This window comes from Dendropsophus ebraccatus, chromosome 12, assembly GCF_027789765.1.
Source record: "Dendropsophus ebraccatus isolate aDenEbr1 chromosome 12, aDenEbr1.pat, whole genome shotgun sequence".
Classification (NCBI taxonomy): domain Eukaryota; kingdom Metazoa; phylum Chordata; class Amphibia; order Anura; family Hylidae; genus Dendropsophus; species Dendropsophus ebraccatus.
The window spans coordinates 52,470,463-52,491,731 of record NC_091465.1 but is presented as its reverse complement, the minus strand read 5'-3'; the positions used below and the strand labels follow the sequence as shown (position 1 = coordinate 52,491,731).

The following is a 21,269-nucleotide window of genomic DNA, read 5'->3' as shown; positions in this document are numbered from 1 at the left end:
ACTGTCAGAAGACGGCGGAAGGGGCTCGACACGAATCAGGTAGGTATAATGCACTACACTTCCGGGTCCACGGGCGGGGGTGGGGGAATACGGGGAAGGGGGCCATTCACATACATAACATACATTACAAAGTTGTATAACTTTGTAATGTGTGTTATTTTGTGAATAATTTCTTAGCGCTGCACTACCCCTTTAAGTGTTTATATGTTCTGATTGGAGGCAAGAGGGGTAAGCTATTGCTAAACTTATCTCTTTGAGATAAAATGATTGGGTTTATTAAAATCCAACATGCCCAATGCTTTTCTCTCACCCAACATTATATATCGGAGGACAGTTCAGAGAAGAAAAAGAGCGCTGCACCTCACACCTATGGCTGATACTAGTGCCCCTAGGCTAAATAAAAAACACATCAGAATTTTGTGTATGAATTGATCAAGCCACACTGCCCCATGTACCGTCGTGCAGGTATCTGATACACATGGGTCCCTACACTAAGTCCACACCGTGCCGGTCAGTGGCTACCAACCCCGCAGGCGTGCACAGTCAGGGAACGGGGCCATGGGACGGCCCTGTGACCCCCATGCCACAGGACCAGACCCAAATCCGTGGCCCCCCTTCTCTGCTTGCGCACGTTTTGCGGGGATTGTGGTGGCTGACCAGCACAGTGATGTTTTTTGGTTAGGGACTCATGTGTATCAGAAGACCTGCATGTGGTACATGAGGCAATATGGTTTGGCCAAATTATATACTAACTTCTGATGTTGGTTTTAAATGTAGTTGAATAAGCTTTCGTGTCAGCCATGGGTGCGATGTGCAGCCATTTCTGTCTTTTTGGCTTGTGCATATATCGGAGGAATACTGAGAGTCAGGGCATCACCATTAGGGATTAGTGAACCGGCCGAGGTTCGGGTTCGTATGAACCTGAACTATTGGCTTCTAATTCCCGCTGTCTGCCCGCTCCGTGGAGAGGGTGGATACAGCCTGAGGACCGCCTACAAAACTGGGATACAGCCTATGGCTATGGCTGTATCCCAGTTTTCCAGGCGGTCCTTAAGGTTGTATCCACCCTCTCCACGGAGCAGGCAGACAGCGGGAACCAGAAGCCGAGAGTTCAGGTTCATACGAACCCAAACCTTGGCCGGTTCACTAATCCCTAATCACCATACCTATTAGATGGTTGTTCCTACCAAAATATGCAGGTTCATGCCCACTTTCTTCCAGCAATAGCATGACTCTTAGGGGCCTTTCTGGACGATAATCGTTTGGTGTAGTAGCACCTGGTAAAAAACCGTAATCAGCCGACATTCATAGAGGTGCCAGCAGACCGCTGCTCTCTTCAATGGGCCGTGGAAATAGTAACATAAATAATAAGGTTGAAAGAAGACAAGAGTCCATCAGGTTCAACCTAGGGAAACCCAACTGTGTTGATCCCGGGGAAAGCGAAAAACCCCTATGAGGCAGATGACAATTGCCAATTACATCACAGGGAGAAAATTCCTTCCTGACTCCAATATGGCAATCAGAATAATCCCTGGATTTAAAATAAAATCCCACAGAATAAATCCCACAGAAAGATGATCGCCTAAACCCCACCCAAACTGAGTTGTGCTGTCTCTGAAAGAAAGTGGCCATGTTTGGCCTGCTAACAAGTAGGTTTTGGGGGAAGAAATTACATCCAAACTCATATGGAACATGTATGGAAACATATGGTCAAACACATGGTGCCTTTATGAGTGCAGATTTTTCTTCCTCAAAGAAAGGGGAATTACCTAAAATTACTGGACCCCAGTGCAAAATCCACAGCAGAGCATATAGGAACACATTAAATAATTTTTATGCTCTTTAACCCAACAAATGACTTGTTTGAAGCTAGTTTATTCTAAATCATCTACAACAAATATAACCTCTCCCACTGTAATTTGCTTATGTATTGTGTATACTTGTGTATAGCACTTACGCCCACAGCTGAGCTGTCAGTCACTGTGTTAATATTCTCATAGGGTGAGGGCAACACATATGGTATTATCTGGCTTGTACGTGTCAATACATGCACTAATGTGTAATTTACTGGCATGATAGACAGATTCTTGTTACATTGCGCTAACTTTTCAATTGCTAAGAGTGTCTGAAAAGCCAGGTTGTGGTGCATAGATTTTACAAGAAATTACGTTTCGGTTATGTGTACCTTACATTTAGTTGTGGTCTAAGCTTATTGAGTCCACCAATACAATTTTCCCACATACATGACATATAAAAAAAAAATTGGGCTACATTTCTTCTTTAAGCATATCATAGTGCTGTAAATCATGGTACAATTCCAAATCCTATCTAATGACTGTCAGTACATTACAGTGGATTGCATGTAAGTCAAATGCTTTCATCCATAATATGACATTTATGAATGTAAATGCAAATGTAACCTTTATAAAATGTCATGAAATAGTTAAGTGTACCTCCAGTGACTGACATGGCCCTGGGTCTCGCGCTGGCTTCCTGATCCTTCTTCTAATGCATAGTTATATTCAAAATTGATGTATATTAAAATAAATGGCTAAAATAAATGCACAGTTCTGCACCATTTTTAACTAATCACTGGAGATTTACTGTAAACCTGAAATATTTCTAGTGATCAATGATGCTGGAGCCACACCGTCATTAGAATCACATCTATCAATGTCAGGGTTGAATTTCTTGTCTTAAAGGGACTGCATAAGATTAGAAAAGGCGTATTTGTAGAAACATCACTCTTGTTGATGGGTGCTGTCTTGTACTGTACCTTAGCCCCAAACACTTGAATGGAGACTGACTGTAATACCAGTCAAAGAATGTGGAAAGATGAGGCGCTATTTCTGGATATATAAAACAGATCCTTTTTTTGATCCAGGATGATCCCTGTAAATGAACAGTCCTGAAGGTGTTTCCCCACACATGTTCTAGCTCTACTAAACAGAAGGTCCCATATTATGTATGGTTCTTTTACTTTTTCACAAAATTTTATGTAGTTAGTATGGTTGAAAAAAGACAAATGTCCATCAAGTTCAACCAAGATGGGGGTGAGTGAAGGGAAGGGGGGGTGGATGATGGGTAGGTTCTATACATATGAATTAATGTAGTCATTTCATTCAAAGGCTTTAGATATATAATGTAAATAGACATACTATTCTATCCTTTAGGCCAATTAGTTCTTCTTCTTCCTTTTTGCGTTGTTCAAAATGGACATCTATCAATGTCTGAAGTTCCAGGAGATCCTTTTCCATCCTCTTTCGATGAATATCCTGAAATGGCAAATGATGACAGTATACAGCTTTATTTAGGCATCAATAAGCTGTCTTATTTCCTGAAAGAGTCCCTGTCACTTCAAAAAAAATCTTTGACATTTCCAGGGCACACATCAAAAATTTACATTTGTCTGGGTTTTTAAGAGCAATGATTAGATCACTCCCTGCTTCACTCCCTGGATTGTTACAATGTGCCTCTTGCTGCAGAAGACAGGCACTATAGACTTACAATGGAAGCCATCTCCTACAGCCAGATGAAAAAGACAATGAAGCCAGGGAATGATGCGCTTAGCTAAGTGCTTCTCCCAGCGCTATCTAATGTATGGTTGGGGTGTGAACATTCAAACCCTGACCAATCAAAACTTTTGACATATCAACTTAAGAAATATCCTTTTTTTTAAGTGACAGTGCCCATTTAAATTGATATTCTCATCTCAGCTAATACAGTTATACTTGTAGGGCTCATCAAGTTGAATGTGTTTGAAAATACATTTATTTAACAAATTTGCCTCCTTTTACTTATATGCTGCTCTAAGTTAACGACCACCACTCTGCTCCAAAAGCAGTGATCAGACAGATTTTATATATACAGTATATATATATATATATATATATATATATATTGGATGCAGCACTCAATGTTAAAGGAAGATGGTGGGTGCCGATGGTGTCCACAAGTGAACCAATTGTGGTAGCTGTATACTCTAGGTATATCACCGCAGCACTCCGGATGAAAATCAAATAAGTGAGTTTATTGCTCCCACAAATGCAACGTTTCGCTTGTCCAATCAGGGCTTTCTCAAGCTTTCCCAAAATTTGCAATGTCTTCCTGAAAAAAGGAAGAACTTTTCTAAATGAGAATCTAAAATAATGAACAGAAAAGTATTTAGGTATACTTACATCAAAGTCAACTCTTTCTCCCTCTGGAATTTTTGGAGGTGCAAGTTGAGGCATCATGGGCCTACAAACAAGGTACAAGATATCTTACCATATTCCTAAAGTATGTTACTATATTATATTTCTAAAGTATGTTAAAACCTTGCAGAGTAGGGGGGAAACTATAAAGCACCTGTCAGCCAAAGAAATATCTCACTCTAGATTCCCTAGTTGTTACATCCTGTGAGCCATGGAGAAGACATGGAGCAGGGTGCTCAGATGTGATCGCGGGTAGAGGGGCCCCCCTAGGACACATGGGCCCCTGGGCAGTCACCTTCCCTGCCCAATTGGTAAGACGGCCCTGCTTTTAACTTGGAGAAGGGGCAAAGTACGGGTAAACATCTTAATAGGAGATAATGAAATGATCTGCACATACCTCTACATGTTCAGTACTCCTAAAGTGGCTATTGGCAAAAACAACACTTTGTTGTATGTTATTTTTTTATAAGTGCATTGTCTCTTTAATATTTTCTTAGTACTTATTAAAGGTTGTAATATAAGGTCTGACAAGTTTGAAATTCTAGCTTTCCTTCACCTGGGGCAAAGATTTAGTTTGCTACCCTAAGCTTTGTTTTTCAAAAACCCTGGCAAGGATTGTAGACACCCCACCATTGTAGACAACCCATCATCAGCAATGTGCCTACTACCTCATATCATTTTTGTAAGAACATTTAAATTTTTTTTACAACATTTTCCCTGTATTTGGCATGTTCAAACTATTTCATGCAATAAAATAAAAGTTTCATGTCAGCAATTTATCCGCGGATATTCAACCACTATTCTTTATTGCTTACTAGTGACAAGGCTGAGATTTAACAAGATCTATTATACAACAAGTCATGGGACTGGCTGACAGTTTAATGTGCCATAGAGAAGGAGAATGCTTACCTTGGCCTGGGGCGCTCCTCCTCTGTTAACAAAGAGACATACAACATTATTACAGTATTCAGCAAGTAATGATATCTGACATTCCACTGAAGTGTCATGACGTAATCCCATCCCTGTCACAAGCCTGTAGGGAAGGTGTTAATATTCTCTAATGTCAGATTTTACACTGTAACCTCACTTAATTTCTTATTGTACAGTGTCAATTAGAACACAACAAAAGACAAATGGTTCCTGCCCTCAGACACTGATGTCGCGTACTGATCCCCAGTGATCGAAGCAGCTTCATAATCTATCTGTCAGATGTGGATTTGCTGTAGCACCAATATATGTGATCACCTTGTAAGGTTGCTTAAGGCATGTCTCCAATGTAAGGCTATGTTCACACAACGTCAAAAATAGAGAAAAAGGCGGCTGATTTTAATATTTAAAAAATTGCTGTTATTGCCGCGATTTAACTGACTGCAATTGCAATGCATTGAAGTCAGTGAACAGACGGACGTTCAATGCACACAATGTATTGAGTAACGGACGTTTTTACCGTGGACATCAAAATAATGAACATGATCATTATTTGCGGATGTCTTTTGCAAACAGCGGACGTTTTAATTAGTTGTTACACAGTTTTTCTTTTCTCTCCATTCTTTCATCATTTTTACTATTAAATTCAATGGACTTTCAATTAAGACACACCCGAAGGCCAATTAGTAATCCAAACTAGAATAATGTACCAAGAGCTGTCATTGCACTAAGAGGGGGCTAGGCAGCTAAATGACGTCCGTTATTTTAAACTCAAAATGACAGACGTCGTTTTAAATGAAGCTGAAAAAACGTTGTGTGAACATAGCCTAGCATGCATGTTCTAATCTGGTTTACAAGGTGGTTTGCACAGACATCATACAATATTTCATGTGATTAAATTTTTCCATAATAGCAATGTATCCTATCTTTTGGACTTTCCAGATGTTTGCTGTAGTCAGTAGTGAGCCATGGACCTTTTTTTGTGGCTTTTTTCTCACTCAACAAAAAGCTTGTAAAAAAAAACCCTTAAGATTTATTTTTTACAAGCCACACCTAAAAAACACTGAAAAAACATATGCGTGAAAGTAGCCTGAAGCAAGTTTCACACACAGTAAAATACAACCAAGATACAGTAATTAAATAGGTATAAAATGCAGCTGTAGTTTGAATCTAATAACTTACTACATTACTCCAAGGGATTGTCCAGAGCAAAACAAATGATTTCCTACCCACAGGATAGACTTGAGTTTCAGGCTCCTAATACTGAGTTATATTGGAGTTTATATCTGTCTGTGCACAAAATATTTTTATAGTGTGTGCATAGATGGCTGTTTTTCCATACACTTTAAAAAAGTTTTCTAGCAGAAAATAATTGATAGCCTATCCATAGCACATCCGGCTCCCCTGCCTATTAGCTGTTCGGTGCCCCTAATATAGCTGGTTGGCTTTGTGCCCTGTATAGCAGCAGAAATGGTTTACTGCCCCCTCAGCTCCTATTCACCTCAATAGGAGCTGAGACTGCAGTACCCTTAAAGGGGTAGTCCGGAGGAAAAAAAAAAAAGAACTGGTATCAGAAAGCTAGATTTATAATTTATTATATTTAAAAATCGCAAGTTTTACGGTTCCTAACAGCTGCTGTATATGCCCTGCAGGAAGTAGTGTATTCTTTCTAGTCTGATATGGTGCTCTCTGCTGCCAAATCTGTCAATGATAGGGACTGTCCAAAGCAGTAGCCAAGCCCCATAGAAAACTCTTCCTGCTTTTGACAATTCCTGTCATGGACAGAGGTGGCAGCAGAGAGCCCCATGTCAGACTGGAAAAAATTATATCACTTCATGTAGGAGTAATCTACAAATGTATATAACTTTCCGACACCAGTTGATTTAAAAGAAAAAAAATTCTCTGGAGCACCCCTTTAAATTGGTGCTGTCATTAAAAAAAAGGCAATAAAAAGATTATCTGCTTGTTCTACTCACCGACCAAGGTCTGAACACTCAGACCATGACTTTTTAATGACAGGTACCCATTGAAAGGAGACCTGTCGCCCCCCATGCCGGGACAGAGCCGGGCCGAAATTACCCCCCCCCCCTGGTGCAGACTCATATACTCACCGCTTCCGCTCCTGGACCCGCTCCCACCTCCGAAATACCTCCGTCCGAAGCTGTGCGCACGCTCCCAGACATGAACACGATGCCCATAGAGAATGACTGGAGCTGTCATTCTCTATGGGCGTCGGACTCATCTTTGGGAGCATATGGGTCTGCACCGGGGTATATGGGTCTGCACCGGGAAGTCGGCCGGGCTCTGTCCCGGCACGGAGGGTGACAAGTTCCCTTTAAGTTAAATTAAATTAAGATTTCTAATTCTAAGAATGTGAAAAAAAAAACTTGCAACACACATAAGAAATGCTTTCCAAAACTGGCCAATACAGAGAGTCACAGCTCAGCACAGCAATGCGTCTGTCAATAAAATGACTGCCTTCTCTCTGTGAGCGCTCAGATGGCCTGGGATACACAGGACTTCCTGGGGAGATTTATGAAAGGGTGTAAATATACACCTGTTGTAAACTGCCCACAGCAACCAATCACAGCTCAGCTTTTAGCTCTGGTAAAATATAAGAGGAGCTGTGATTGGCTGCTGTGGGCAGTTTACACCAGGTGTATATTTACACCCTTTCATAAATCTCCCTCCCTATGTTTAGACTCTTTGGCAAAGGGAAGTATTTTCCTTTATAATAATGAATGTATATTGCAAACTTGTTTTATACCAACTACTGATTTAGGTTTTGAAAGTTATAACAACACTTCAAGAATAGGTGATTTTGGCCCCAACATGGATCTGTAACACAGATGTGTATAAGGGGCCATAGAAATAAATGGGTCCACATTTCATCCACATTTGTGTGTCCACAAACAGATGTGTGAAAGGAGTCTTAGGCTTTGTTATTAACTAAGAGTCTGTAACACTCCTTTGCTTCTTATTTATATAAAACATATTATAATAGAAAAGTCTGAAAGTCTTTTTAAAAAAGAAACTGCTATAACAGTAAAATGTAGACTGAATCCAAGCTACAAACATTAAAGCAATGGTTGCTAAGCATGTCACTATCATTTCTGTTATATGCATGATTTTATGGGATAAATGGAAAATTTGCACATATAGTTGACCATTATAGGAACTAGACATAATTGTTTTAATAAATCAGCTAGCGGATGTAGAGCTCGAATCTTTTAGTATAGAGCCATAGTGCCTTCAGGCGTTCTCATTGATCCTAGAACATGCATTCATTACTCTGCATACATACCGCAAACTATCTGCAAGAAGAAAAGGGGCTGGGAATTGTAAAGTCATTTTATGGGAACAAACACACAGACACAGTCAACATATTGGCTTTGAAGATGTGTAATTGCCTTCAGCTCAATTCATTATAGAAGGAAAGGCCAAGTTTCCTAAGTAGTGGTAGAAGAATTCCACTTCATGTTATGTTTTTGTGCATGTATGCAGATACTGTACAGTACTTATAATAAAAAAAGGGCCATACATAGACTATAAACAACTAGGAAGCACATGCAGGTAGAAACATGTACGCTTAAAGGGGTTGTTTGGGCAGGACTCTTTTAAGATGTTAGCCCCAGGAAGAGGGTGAATGAAAAAAATAACATGTACCTCCTTGGCTTCCACTCTGCTGCCAGTACATTGTCTCTCTGGTCTCAATTGTGTAGCCACTTCTGAGTTTGGGGATGTAGCAGGACCGCCTAGCCAATCAACACCTGAGGCGGGAAGCGGCATAGTGGTGGCAGCACAGGGGCCAGGGAGGTAAGTACATGTTATTTGTTTTGTTCAACCCATCCCCAGGCATATAGCTTCAAAGAGGCCAAAATTAACCTTGCCAGAAAAGACTTTCATACTGTTCATTAACATTCGCTCATTCATGAGATAAATCGGTAACCTTCAATAAATTACTATACTTAATAGTATTAACATCCAATCAACAAAATAGCCAGCCGTAGGGTCCATTTACACAGAAAGATTATCTGACAGATTATCTGCCAAAGATTTGAAGCCAAGGCCAGGAATGGATTTGGAAAGAGGAGAAATCTCAGGCTTTCCTTTATGACCTGCTCCCTGGTTATAGTCTGTTTCTGGGTTTGGCTTCAAATCTTTGGCAGATAATCTGTCAGATAATCTTTCTGTGTAAATGGACCCTCATACTAAACCATTCTCTATTCATGATAACTGTGGACAATTCTGGTGCAGGTCCTTGCCAATTGGGTCTTTATCTGCCAGTCTTCTGAAGCCCACCAGAGTAGGTGGTAATGCCTACAATGTCAGCACAAATACAGCAGGCCACTGTCATATTGATAGAAAGAATATTGGAGTAAGGCACCAGGCCTCATATACCTTATTGGATAGCAGTTTGGTTTAGTACACCTCATAGTTTAAATCCATTTAGATGAGAACACGATAAAACAACAAAACAAAGCAAAGGCAACAAACATTCTAAACAATACATAATGACAGCTAAATTAGTTATTCATATTTCCTAATGCAATATTATATGTTACCTTCTACATGTTCTCCATAGTCCTCTGTACCAGCAGAATAGCATGACAGCAGCATGGCAGGAGATACAGGCAATAGCATGATGGCAGAAAGCAGCGACAGGACAATGCAGTGTGCATGTAGACAGGCGGCAAGAACATGGAACATACAGAACAGAAAATACATCATGAGCTGAAATACATAATCTCACATCAGCGACTTGGATAAAAGATGAACAATGACCAGTTGTTTCCAAAAATCTTCGGCAGCTGTATATGTGTGTTAGCCATAGCATATCCCCCTCGCCATGCTGCTTCACTGAAACATTGAGGCAGAACAGCTTTACCCCCTCTTCTATCCTTCACCTGCTATATCTAGTGTAGACTGTTTTTCACAGACAGATTCTTGAACATTTACTGAAGAGTCTGTATGTAGGAAAATTTAAACTAAACTACAAGGGAATATCCATTTTTGCTTAATAGGATTTATTATAAAGTTTCATATTTCCACATGTATTTATTTCGACATAAAGTTTTGCAAAGTATAGCAATGAGACCTGGACACTAGAGATACAGAATGGACAGGTATGTTCCTTCCTTAGGCTGGGTTCTTACTACATATATTTCAGTCAGTATTGTGCTCCTCATATTGCAACCAAAACCAGGAGTGGATTAAAAACACGGAAAGGCTCTGTTCACAGAATGGTGAAATTGAGTGGATGGCCGCCATTTAATGGCAAATATTTTCTGTTATTTTAAAACAACGGCTGTTGTATTGAAATAATGGCCGTTATTTACTGTTATATGGCGGCCATCCCCTCAATTTCAACATTGTGTAAACAGATCCTTTCTGTGTTTTTAATCCACTCCTGGTTTTGGTTGCAATATGAGGACCACAATACTGACTGAAATATACGTAGTGTGAACCCAGCCTAATTATTGTGTATTGCTTCATGTTATAAAGCTAGAGATGATGAGCAGATCCATATACTGCTTTGTTTAAATAGATTTAGGGTACAAACCCACACACCGTATACACAGCAGATACGCAACAAATACGCAGCAGATTTGTTAGTACAGATTTGATGCTGTGTTCAGTTATTTAGATATAATCTGCTGCGTTTTTGCTGCGTATTTGCTGCGTGTTTGCTGCGTATTTGCTGCGTATCGCAGCAGTAAATACGCTGCTTATACGGTGTGTGGGTTTATACCCTTAATATAATTTGTATAATATCTAAGCGTAGGGGTCCAGTAGGTGCGTCTAATCCAATGAGTAACAGCTATCTGTGAGACTGTTTATACGAGGAAGGCTGTCAATTATTGAGTGAGACCTCCCACTGGATGTTAAAGGACAATATTATACAGGGCTATTAACGTCCGAACAGGAAAAAGAGTGTAAAAGAGCTAGTGTTCAGCTAATCAACAAGCATTGGGTCATTTGGACCTGTTGAAAAATCATCAGCCGTCCATCTTCCCATGTAATAGAGGATGCACAGCCGACAGCTGATAGGGGCCACACATCTGATCACATTTTTAATGACAACCAGTTGTAAATATGATTTCTTTTATAAAATCAGAGAACGAGAAAGAGAGGGAGAAAGAGGGAAAGTGTTTTATAAACTTTGCATATTCTGCAGAGGCAAAATAATCACCAACTTCTAAAGTTTATATGTCCGCAATATCTTGCATAAATTTTTTTCCTTATTAAAAAATTGGTGTAATATTTTCCATATGAATATAAGCCTGTGTGTAATCGGAGAATGGCAAGATCTCTGCAGTGTGTAATCATCTGAGCTTCTTAGATTGTAGCGCAGTCGTCGCTGTGAAGAATGGAGGCGTTACACACTGTATTATTATTAATACCTCAGACTATAATCACTGAGGGCTGACAGCCACTAATTTCTCCTGGATCTTTTATGGAATAAAAGCTTTAGACAAGAAGAATAGCTAGCTTGAGGTTGCCATGATAATATTAGGAGGAGAGACATATTGTTTTGTTCCCCAGTGAGAATACTAATAGAAAGAATGCAAAACTTTTCAACTTTTTCTCAAATATCTATAGTATTGACAACTTAGGAAAAATAGTTTTATCATGTAGAAGATTATTAATTTAATGTTTACCAGTAGAGATGAGTGAAGTGAATCTGACGACTTCAAATTTGCAGCGAATCGGGCATTAAATTTGGTTCATATCGATTAACGAATTCACCAGCTTCACTTTGCAAATTCACTAAACATGGCAGCCACACAAGTTAGCTTACAGAACTGTCTTTTGGCGGGAGCATTTGATTATCCATAATCCCTAACTCCCATCCAATCAGCTGCAAACCCCACTGTGATGGCAGCAAGCCCCCCCCCCCCATATAAGGTGATTGGCTTCCTGGAGGCGGCCAGTCGGCTGTGTACAGTGGAGTAGGCTGCAGAAGGCAGTTAGAGCAGGGAGAGAAATACAGAGAGATAGGGACAAAGAGGAGAGGATAGGAGGGTGGATTGTGGATGTTTTTTTTGTAGAGGCAGTGAAGCCATCGACCAGTATACCAAGTAACTGGGTGACCGTTATTCATTATACCAAGTCACTGGATACTGGGTGTGCATTATATGAAGTCACAGTGTACAAGGTGCCCATCTTAATACCTCACTGGGTGTTCATTTACCATCGTCCACTACTGTCCATGGCGGAAATTGAATGATTGACAATTTTTTTTTTAAATGATTTTTTCCAATTTTGACACTGTCACATCAACAGCTGTTGAAAAAATCACTACTCTGTATTAGTCCCACTATTGTAGCTACTATAGTTTGCCTGTTTTGATAAAAAATTAATTTGTATGGGATTCTCAAAACGAATTTCCGAGTGATTCGCTCATTTTTATTTACTACCCATGTATATGCAATAGGCTCGTTTGGGCCCTAAAGCTGCTTGTTTATTTGTTCGGGAAGTTTGGTTTACTCATCTCTAATTACAAGTTATGAGCACTAGATTTCATGTGATAGGACATTGATCCAAGGATTTATTTCAATTGCCATTTTGGAGTTAGGAAGGCAATTCGCATCTGCCTCATGATCAACACAGTTGAACTTGATGGACTCTTGTCTTTTTTCAACCTTATTAACTATGTACCTATGTAACAAGTTGTAAACATTGTAACACAAGATCAAAACAGCTGTACATGAAGCTAGCCTTCTGTATAAAACAAGAGGGGGGCTCAGCCTAACACCTGTAGGGGATGCGATTTAGTAATCAGACTAGAATGACAAGCTAGCCATTGCAATGGAAACATTCACACACATTACCTTCTCCAGCTTCTTCTGTGGGTTCCTCTGTTAAGTGTAACATCATAGCAAACACAGTGGAGGCAGAGAAGCAGATCATTGCCAAGCAAGAAAGACAGAGTTAGGAGGCTGCAGTTCAACATGTGTTAAATGACAATAGACTTCCAAGTTATAAAACTGCTCATGCTCAAGAACATGTGGTCTATTGGACCTTTTACCAGATGGCCTCATCTTTATCCAGCTTGCGGATCAAGTGGTATAGCTGGATGTTTTTGGGTGATGAAAACATATATGCAGTGATGAAGGCATGTATACTGTACTCAGCTACAGTTTGCTTTGCTACTAGTTTTTTTTTGTATTTATTAGTATTTATGATAATCCACCATCACATTTACTGTATGCACTGACTGTGTTATGTTAGGCAGAAAGAATGCATAGCTATGGTACCTGCAATACACAGTGAATGGAACCAGAAGCAGAAGGCCCATACATTACATAGTGGACATGTTGGGTTACTGCAGTTTAGCTAGAAATCAGTGCTTCTCAAATTTTTCTTTCGGACCTCACTTGGCGATCCATGTTGATGCTAGGGCCTCCCCAACAAACACATACTACGAAGCGCCAGATACCGCCATCAAATGCACATAATATCCCAAATCAGCACCAAAGTGCAAAAATAAGTACTGTAGTACACCAATGCACAAATAAATACTTTTCTACCAGTGACTAGCCAAAACAACAGTGCAAAAAGAATGACTGCTTCACCTGTAGTAACCCAACACTCCATTAAGGCAATACATACTGCTCCAACTGTAGTAAACTAACCCCACAGTGCAGAAATAAACATTAAACATATAGGGGGAGATTTTTCAAAGGGTGTAAAATTTAGACTGGTGCAAACTGCCCACAGCAACCAATCACAGCTCAGCTTTCCTTTCAGCACTGCCTAAAGCTGAGCTGTGATTGGTTGCTGTGGGCAGTTTGCACCAGTCTAAATTTTACACCCTTTGATAAATCTCCCCCATAGTGGTTAATTCTTCCAATAGTGTCCCACAAATAGTTAATTCCTTCAATATTGCCAAAATATTGCCCCACAAATAGTTAATTTCTCCAATAGTATCAAAATAGGGCCCAACAAAAAGTTAATTTCCCCAATTGTGCCACTATAGTGCCCCACAAATAATTCCGCAATAGTTCCCCACAAACAGTTAATTCCCCCAATATTGCCACATACTTCCACAGCTCACCCAGCCTGGAGACTGGGCTAGATTTTCCTGGCTCCCATGCTGCGGCGTAGGACGTCTGTGATGAGGTAACTCACTTCTAGGCCTCAGGCCTAAAACTGCCTGCTTCTAGAAAATTATGGCATGGGTGGTCTGGGCGGCCTTCCAGACTGCCCATATTATAATCTACACCAATGTCCTCCAGGCCAATGTAATGAAATTGATTGATTTCCTTGGCAGTAATTCTGGAGTCTCTGTTGTTTGCCAATGTTGGGCACAGACATTGACCCCTCACCTCATCAGACAGTTTGAGAAGCCCTGATGTAGATAGCCGTGGGCACCCCACCCATCAAATATTGATGGTCTATCCTAAAGATAGGCCACCAATAAAAAGGTCCTGGAAAACCTTTTTAAAGCTTTTAACTCTCCCATAGAAAAACATCATGCCAATGTGTCTACCCTTTTGTGTTCACTATATAGTATTTCCTACATTAATTCCAATGGGGCAAAACCATAATATTTAAAATACATGTAAAGGCCACGTTTGTTTTGAAATAATGGGCGTTTTATGGATGCAAAATGACGGCCGTCCGAAAAAACAGCTCTCAAAAAATTGTGTCGGTTGTGGCCAAAAGGTGTATGGCTTCTGTAAATTAGTAAACAACAATACCGGCTTTGTGTGAACACACAGGATCATCCTTAGGTTGCAGCATATTTTTCTACTTTAAAGTGACTCTGTACCCACAATCTAAACCCCCACCCTTGTACCTTCAGATAGCTGCTTTAAATCCAAGATCTGTCCTGGGGTCCGTTCGGCAGGTGATGCAGTTATTGTACTAAAAAACAACTTTTAGCCCTGCAGCCCTGTGCCAAACGGACGTGGCCTAGATTGCGTATGCATTAGGCTGGCACAACCTCTCTGTCCCTCCTCCCCACCATCCTCATCATTAGGAACGCTCTAGGCAGATTTTCTACTATTCATCACCTGTGTCAGCAGGGCACATGGGCTGGATCGTTAAGGCACCTGTGTGATTTTACTGCAGAGGAATAAGAAAAATGGTGAAGAGGGCTGGGGGAGGGGAGGTGCAAAGTTAGGGCACAGATACTCCAAGCCATGGCCATTGATCACAGGGCTGCAAGTTTAAAAGTTGTTTTTTAGGACAATAAATGCATCATCTGCCGAACGGACCCCAGGACAGATCTTGGATTAAAAGCAGCTATCCGAAGGTACAAGCGGTTTGGGGGGGACAGATTGTGGGTACAGAGTCGCTTTAAACTTTAAATCTTTACCTAGCACTGACACCTAGGTGAACTCAGATTTGTAACCTTGTTGTCAGTACAGATGAGATGCTGTAGCGTCTACTTATTAGTCCCACTGTTTTTTGTATGTTCTACCTGCTTTGTGTGAACACACAGGATCATCCATAATGCAGATAATGTCTATATGGTAAAACTAGAAAGCAAAGCATTAATACCTGCTGCCTCCTCTTGCTCAGGCTCCTCGGCTACTGCCCAGCACAAAGGAAAAATGTCAGTAAAACAGCAGCTTAAGCATTATGTAAAAAAGAGACATAGCACACAGCAAGCAAAATATATCACACACGCTTCAATGTATTCCAGATGCAGCCATGCTCAGCGGCATGAGCCTGTCATGTGGATAATACATCAGCAATAACATTTTATTTATTTAGTTTACAAACAACGACTAATAATTATTCTATCCATTGGGCAGAAAAGTTCCCCCCTTCCAGACAAAATAAGAGAAAATACTCTTAAAGGATAAATAAAAAAAAAAAACCTAAAATTGAATCCAATAAGATTTATATAAGGGGCTCTCCACATGCATTTTTGTACATAATGATGCTAAGAGATCAATGGTCTAAAATAAATCTCCCAGCTGCAAAATTGCATATAAAGCAGCAATATTGTTAAAGGGGTTGACCACCTCATAGTAAATTGTGTACAGTATTAGTAAAAGTACTCACTGTGATTACTTACAGCATCTCCCTTTGTACCTCATAGAGCTAACCTCATCAGCCTCAGTCCTCCAAGCTGTGCTGTCCTGCTCTGTGGTGATTCTGTCCATCGGATGGCTGACATGGAGGAGCATGTGATCATGCCCTGTCCTCAGTGTGTATCACTGACCCTGTATATGCCTATGGAGGATACAGAGGGTAAGGTATGGTCCTTCATCCTGGCCATCTTATGGGCAGAATCACCACAGGGCAGGACAGCAGAGCCTAGAGAAAGGGAGCCTGATTTTAGCTCACAGGTTACACAGGGAGCTGCTGTCAGTAAACAATGAGTACACTTACTTATACTGTACACTGAACTATTTAAATTTAAAGTGGCCAACCCCTTTAAGTACTATGCAATAAAAGGATACAGGTAATACCTCTGACTATTGTGCCCATGTATGTGTTCATTTCAATAAAAAGCACTCTTATGTGCCATCCAAGAGTCAAAGAGGTGGGGCCTGAGCTCTGCCATACTCGGGCTGCAACACCTCTGTAATATGAAAATTCCACCTTTCCACTCCCTCATAGACAGGTAGGGCTAGGCTGACTCTGTGCTACGGTTGCAATGCACTGTTAATCCACATTGCAGCATAGGTTTGGTAAATAAGTGAGGCCAATGCCAAACCTGACAAACTCATCGTGCCTGAGCCACAATGCAGATCAATAGAACAGAGCTTGGCCATGTAAGCCAATCCCTGTCTGTCAGTCAAGGAGTTGGAGGATGAGGATTTATGACAAAGAATTGTTGCAGCCCTAGGGAACATCCTGTTTGACACCTGGACAGTGCATAAACACGCTTTTTATGTTGGTGCTGGCACGCCTCTTCTAATATAGACACGTCTCCTATGCCAAGCCGGGACCGCCTGCTACACAGCCGCGCCCCCTGTCTTCTGCCCGGCCGCCCTGTCATCATGTCAGGATCACCAGCGCTGTCATCAGAGCTGCAGCATAGAGCGGGGTATAAGCCTACGCAGTAGGACTCATACTCCGCTCTGATGACGGTGATGGTGATCCTGGTGTGATGACGGGGCGGCCGGTCCCGGCTTAGCATAGGAGGCGTTTCTATATTAGAATAGGAGGTGTGCCAGCACGAGTGAAGCTGCCATGTCACCGAGGTGGAAGGAGAGGAGTTTAAAAAAACAGGCGCTGGGCCGGCCTCCTGTGCTTCACCTCAGCTCATTAGCATATTACTATTTCAGCGAATATAACGGCAACCGACCAACGGATTTACAAAAGCTCCACATCACTGGGTTCTAGACTGCAGCGCCGACAGGATGGTATGTATATGTCAATATTAACACTTTGGTGGTACATCCTCTTTAAGGTAATTTTCATTTATAGAAACTGATGGAATATGCTAGTTAAGATTTTGTTTTAATCCCCACAATGGATAGAATTTAAGAACATTTAGACATTTATGGCATATCCAAAAGATATGTCTTTTGTAATATGTAATAGTCTACACTGGATGCAATGACCCCGAGCTGAAAACAGATAGTTTGTGTACTTCCTATTGATTTTAATGGCGGTTGTGTAAACAGCACAGCACCTCGAGCTATGATGTTTTTCATAACTCAAACCTATTGGTATGCCGTAAATATCACAGATGGGAATACTCCTTTCAGATTACAAAATAAGGACCCAGAAAGATAATTTCTTCATCTTTCTCTTTGTTGCTGTGCACTTGATCTGTGGTAAAACAGCATGTAGTGTATACTCTCACCTTCCTCCTGCTCTTCTTCTGTTGAAAAGGGAAAAAGAAAACAGGGAAAAAAAGATTCGTTTTGTTTTGCCAATAATGACCCCCCCCCCTCCCATATGCCCTATTAGAGGATAGCCTAATGGTGCGTTTACACGTAACCATTATCGTGTGAATTTGCGCGATAACGATCAAATTCGGACGATAATCGTACGTGTAAACGCAGCGAACGATCAAACGACGAACGAGAAATCATTCATTTTGATCTTTCAACATGTTCTCAAATCATCGTTTGTCGTTCACAAATAATTCGCAGATCGTTCTGTGTAAACAGTCATTTGCCGATTTAACCAATGTGTGAGATAGGCTTAAGCGATCGCAAAACGATTGCAAAACGATTTTCCGTACCATATATCGTACCGTCTAAACGCTGATCGTTATGAAAAAAAAAATCGTTACTCCGACATTGTTAATCGTACGATCGGGCCAATTATCGTTTCGTGTAAACGCACCTTAAGAAGTATACATTGAAAAACCTGCAGTGGCCACACAACCAGCCCGGCCCCCCGCTCATCGGCAGCCCGACCCCACGGTCAACCGCAGCCCCCTGCGCCGCTCCCCGATCGCCACCGCTGCCGCTCTGATTGCCACCCCCACCGCCCCGATCTCCACCCTCGCTGCCGCTCCCGCACTGATTGGCTGAAGAAGAGCCGTTTGAAATTCCCGGCTCCCCTCTTCAGCCAATCAATGCACTGAAGAGGGGAGTCGGGGATTTCGAAAACCTGCCGGCCGGTGCGGCGGGGGGCGATCGGAGCGGCGGCGGGGGGGGGGCAATCGGAGCGGCAGCGGCGGGGGGGGGTGGCGATCGGATCGGCAGCGGCGGGGGGGTGGCGATCGGAGCGGCAGCGGCGGGGGTGGAGATCGGGGCGGCGGTGGTGGCGATCAGAGCGGGCCGGCGGTGGCGGGGATGGCGTTCGAGCCGGCGTAGGGGGCTGCGGATGAGCGGGGGGCCGGGCTGCGGATGAGCGGGGGGCCGGGCGGCGGGCAGCCGGACTGTCGCGACGACTGTTTACACGGAACGATCGGTGAATTTTTTGCGAACGACGATTTAATAACATGTTGAAAGATCAAAATGAACGATTTCTCATTCGTCATTTGATCGGTCGCTGCCTTTACACGTACGATTATCGTTCGAATTCGATCGTTATCGCGCAAATTTGCCCGATAATCGTTACGTGTAAACGCACCATAAGGCTAGGTTCGCACACAGTAAAATAAAATAAATATAACCAAAGTTTGGAGTTAAAATAAAACGTGAACGTGCGTCAACAGATGAAAATGATGAACAGATGTATTTTGCAAAAGCAAGCAAATACATAATGTGCATGTTCAAAATTTGGACAGTCGTAATCAATTGCGGGCCTTATTCTATGCACTATGTGTACTGCCGACCAATTTCCCATTGACTTCAATGGAGCACATATTATTACTGCTGTATTTTAACCTCAATTTATTTTACAGTGTGTGAACATAGATTCATAGATAACTCTTTTATTACTGACTTTTGATCACAGAATGGCAGTATTTTGGTCAGTATTTTTTCAGCCAAAACCAGGAGTGGGTTGAAAACACAGAAAGGCTACAACGACAGAACGTCTTTTTTTATCCGTTGGACAAACTTTTTTTTTTAGAACGGCCATATTTTGCAGCCAAATAATGTCCTTATACAAAATGGTATAACTTTATGATAGAAATATATATAAAAAAAAATATTCTCCAGAATACCCCTTTAGGCTATGTTCCCACACAGTATTTGTGCTCAGTATTTTGGTCTGTATTTTGCAACTAAAATCAGGAGTGGATTAAATACACAGAAAGGCTATGTTTACACATGTTGAAATTTAGTGAATGGCCGCCATTTAATGGCAATAATGGCTGGTATTTTAAAACAATGGCCGTTTTGTTTTCTAATAATGGCTGTTATTTGCCATTAAATTATGGCCATCCACTATATTTCAACATGTGTAAACATAGCCTTTCTGTGTTTTCAATCCGCTCCTGGTTTTGGTTGAAAAATACTTACCAAAAATACTGTGTGGGAACATAACCTTAAAGGGGTTATCCAGCGCTACAAAAACATGGCCACTTTTCCCCCTACTGTTGTCTCCAGTTCAGGTGCGGTTTGCAATTAAGCTCCATTTACTTCAATGGAACTGAGTTTTAAAACCCCACCCAACTGGAGACAACAATAAAGGGAAAGTGGCCATGTTTTTGTAGCCCTGGATAACCCCTTCAAGCTGGTTGTCGGCCCCTAGGCATATATTCTATTAACCTCATGTTTTTCTTACCCTATACAACCCATTTAACCGATGCAGTTTACACTTAACCCAGACTGATTGGTCAACATAAAGGGTAATGACAACAGCAACGTTAGAAGATAAATTACAAAGAAGACTTACCCTCCTGCTGCTCCCTACATGCAACAGACAAATGAGGATAAAAAGAAAAATACATTAACATAGCAAAAAGAAAGACACAAATCTATTTTTTAAATCAGTGGTTATTATGATGTAATAATATTATTGATATATCAGTGACAAAACTTATATTGAATGTATTAACAAACAAAGGTGACATTGGAGCAGATTTACTAAAAGTATCCAATTCTAAGGTTGGTTTCACACAGGCATATTGTGGCCACAAGTGCACCTTTAGGCTATGTTCACACAATGGTTTTTTTTGCCATATTTTTGAACATCCTTCATTTTGGGATTCAAAATACTTATCATAATCATAACATGACTGTAATTTCGCAATATTTTGATATTTACAGCAGTAAAAATTATTATTTTTTTATGGCCGTGATTATTGAAATCTGTCCATAAGCAGACTTAAAGGGGTTAGCCAGCGCTACAAAAACATGGCCATTAAACTGGTGGAACTGCCTGCATTCTAATTATCATGCAGTGAGCTCTGCTGTGTCAGTTCAGTAGTGAAGAGCTTTAACTCTTTCAGAGCTCACTGCATAATAATGAACTATGTTACAGGGAGTTCCAACAGATCAGTCTGCCTACACACCGTATATATGGAAACCAGTCATGGGCCACAACTACACAACATCTCTTTTTGGCCAAAAAATGGCCAAAAAGAAAAAGATGTTGTGTGGTCATGGCCTTCATGTACTCAGCATATCTCTGGTGCATCAAGCTCGATGTCTGGGGGTTACACTAGACTCTGATCTATCTTTTACTACCTATATACAAGCTATCGCTCACTCCTGTCACCTACAGCTCAAAAGCATCTCCAGAATCTGCCCATTTCTTACCATCGACACAGCTCAGACTCTTACTATCGCACTGATCCATTCTCTTCTTGACTACTGTAACTCCCTACTT

At 41.2% G+C, this 21,269-nt stretch overlaps 1 protein-coding gene across 6 annotated transcripts in view; it reads right to left on the bottom strand.

Moving 5' to 3' along the window:
• Positions 1 to 20,340, bottom strand: part of TNNT1 (troponin T1, slow skeletal type) — a 28,380-nt gene extending 8,040 nt beyond the window's left edge. For 2 of the 6 annotated variants that reach the window (XM_069948520.1, XM_069948514.1), the window contains exons 1-5: positions 20,334 to 20,340; positions 17,899 to 17,916; positions 5,103 to 5,124; positions 4,179 to 4,239; positions 3,159 to 3,275 (exon numbers count right to left, since the gene is read on the bottom strand). In XM_069948520.1, coding sequence (XP_069804621.1) covers positions 3,159 to 3,275; positions 4,179 to 4,235 — 174 coding nt within the window. In that variant the 5' untranslated portion in view covers positions 4,236 to 4,239; positions 5,103 to 5,124; positions 17,899 to 17,916; positions 20,334 to 20,340. Of the gene's footprint in view, positions 1 to 3,158; positions 3,276 to 4,178; positions 4,240 to 5,102; positions 5,125 to 7,518; positions 7,643 to 9,685; positions 9,710 to 12,955; positions 12,983 to 15,632; positions 15,665 to 17,898; positions 17,917 to 20,333 lie in introns of those variants that run through there. The other 4 variants (XM_069948518.1, XM_069948517.1, XM_069948519.1 and 1 more) reach the window with 4 other exon arrangements.
• Between the last annotated feature and the right edge of the window lie 929 nt (positions 20,341 to 21,269).